General features: G+C 42.3%; 1 protein-coding gene across 1 annotated transcript; it reads left to right on the top strand.

The window, feature by feature from the left end:
- The first annotated feature begins 968 nt into the window (after positions 1-968).
- LOC110943142 (uncharacterized mitochondrial protein AtMg00810-like) lies at positions 969-1553 on the top strand. Its single transcript, XM_022184898.1, has one exon. It carries the CDS (start codon positions 969-971, stop codon positions 1551-1553), a length of 585 nt encoding a protein of 194 aa, XP_022040590.1.
- The last annotated feature ends 863 nt before the right edge of the window (positions 1554-2416 follow it).

Here is a 2416-nt window from a genome sequence, read left to right as displayed (position 1 = left end):
CAACCCACACCTTTACCTACACATCCGACCTCCCACGACCCAACTACCTCTACTGCCTCACCTCCCCATGGCCCGACCCCTATCGCTACCCACGACTCATCCACCTATACCAGCCCAACGCCTCACTCACCCGACCCCTCTATACTTGGACCGCCCCCCATCATACCCGTTGAACACTCATCCCAACATGGGTCGCCCCACCATCACCATACCGCCTCCAACGCCATCCCAACTATGCCTATTCACAACACCACAACTAACATCCCAACCGAGGCATCCCACACCACTTCTCTACCATCCACAATCTCTACCTCCACTCACCCAATGCACACTCGGTCCAAGTCTGGCATATACAAACCTCGCCAACCTGTCTCACTTAACACAACCACCTCATCAACTATTTCACCACTACCCAAATCTCACCTAACAGCCCTCACCGATCCTAACTGGAAGAATGCCATGACTAATGAATATAACGCTCTACTGGTGAATAACACATGGGAACTAGTTCCACGACCGGCCGATACACCAATTATTTGTTGCATGTGGCTGTTTAAGCACAAATTTCGTGCTGATGGAACACTGGAACGCCATAAAGCTAGGCTTGTGGTAAATGGAGAAAGCCAAACTGTGGGCGTTGATTGTGATGAGACATTTAGCCCTGTCGTGAAATCTACTACGATTCACACAGTTCTGAGTCTTGCGGTCTCGCGAGCATGGCCGATTCATCAGTTAGACGTTAAAAATCTTTTTGCATGGGCATTTGAAGGAGACAGTTTATATGTTTCAACCTCCAGGTTTCACATCGTCTTCTCGTCCTAAATGTGTGTAGACTTAACAGGTCTCTCTATGGCCTAAAGCAAGCTCCCCGAGCATGGTACCATCGATTTTCTAGTTTTATTACTAGATGTGGTTTCAAAAGTAGCGTCTGTGACACATCACTTTTCATCTACCACAAGGGAGATCAAATGGCTTACCTCCTCTTATATGTGGATGATATCATCCTCACTACCTCTAGCGACTCTCTTCTTCGCAGCAAAATCAAGTCCTTATCCACTGAGTTCAACATGATGGACCTTGGCACTTTGCATCATTTTCTCGGTATTACAGTTGAACAACAGAACAAAGGCTTGTTCTTATCTCAGTCGATCTATGCTACGGATATCCTGTCACGAGCCAATATGACCACATGTAATCCGGTTAGCACTCCTGTCGAAGTTGGTTCCAAACTAAGCGCTACTCAAGGTTCCCCATTTGCTGATGGCCCATTATACCGCAGTCTGGCTGGTGCTTTGCAGTATCTTACCATCACCAGACCAGACATATCATATGCCGTTCAACAGATTTGCCTTTTCATGCATGCACCTCGTGAGCCTCATTTTCAGTTGCTCAAACGTATTCTTCGGTACATCAAAGGCACACTGTCTCAGGGGTTACTTATTTCACCTTCTCCGTCTACTAAACTAAGGCCTAATCGGACGTGGATTGGGGTGGGTGTCCCAACTCACGACGGTCGACCTCGGGCTATTGTGTATACTTCGGCGACAATTTAATTTCTTGGTCCTCAAAACGACAACCTACTATTTCACGATCGAGTGCCGAAGCGGAATATCGAGGGGTCGCAAACACCGTGGCCGAAACAAGCTGGATTCGCAATCTTTTGCTTGAACTACGAGTTCCGGTTAGCCATGCCACCATCATATATTGTGATAACATTTCGGCAGTCTACCTTGCAGAAAATCTGGTTCAACATCAACGGACTAAACACATTGAGTTGGATATTCATTTTGTTCGGGAAAAGCTCCACCTTGGTGCGGTTAAGGTTCTACATGTCCCGGCCGACTACCAGTATGCAGATATTTTCACTAAGGGCCTGCCAAACATCTTTTTCAGCGGTTTCGATCCAGTTTATGCCTCCGCAACTCTTCTACAGCTCAAACTGCGGGGGACTGTTAGCAGATAATATGTCATCATATTATCAACATATATTTTCTGTATATATCTTGTAGTCTTCTAAATTATTAGTTAGTTAGAGATATATATTTCCCATAGATAGATGCTATGATCTCTCCGTAGCCTTATATATTTATATGTTGTTTTGTATTAATGAAAGGCAAGCAATTTTGTGCTCTCACATGAACTTGTATCAAAAAATCAATCAGATTACTAAACCGCAAAAGATGAATTTGGTTGATTGAATGATTGAAATAGGGAAAGTAATCATACTCCAATTATATATTATACATATATATATATATATATTGATTTCGAGTGATGATAAATAGTAACTTTATTTTTATAAGAATATATAGATTTTTGTTATTTAATATATTATAATAGTTTATTATTATATTTACTTTTAATAACATATTTTTTAAACATATATTACCATTACCTTTTTTTTAATAATTGTTTT

Source organism: Helianthus annuus, chromosome 5 (genome assembly GCF_002127325.2).
Source record: "Helianthus annuus cultivar XRQ/B chromosome 5, HanXRQr2.0-SUNRISE, whole genome shotgun sequence".
Lineage (NCBI taxonomy): Eukaryota > Viridiplantae > Streptophyta > Magnoliopsida > Asterales > Asteraceae > Helianthus > Helianthus annuus.
Note: the sequence above shows the minus strand (reverse complement) of the source record. Positions and strands in the feature narration are given on the sequence as shown.

Excerpts from the sequence above, each read along its gene's own strand:
- LOC110943142 (XM_022184898.1), top strand. The coding sequence starts at position 969 with ATGGCTTACCTCCTCTTATATGTGGATGATATCATCCTCACTACCTCT.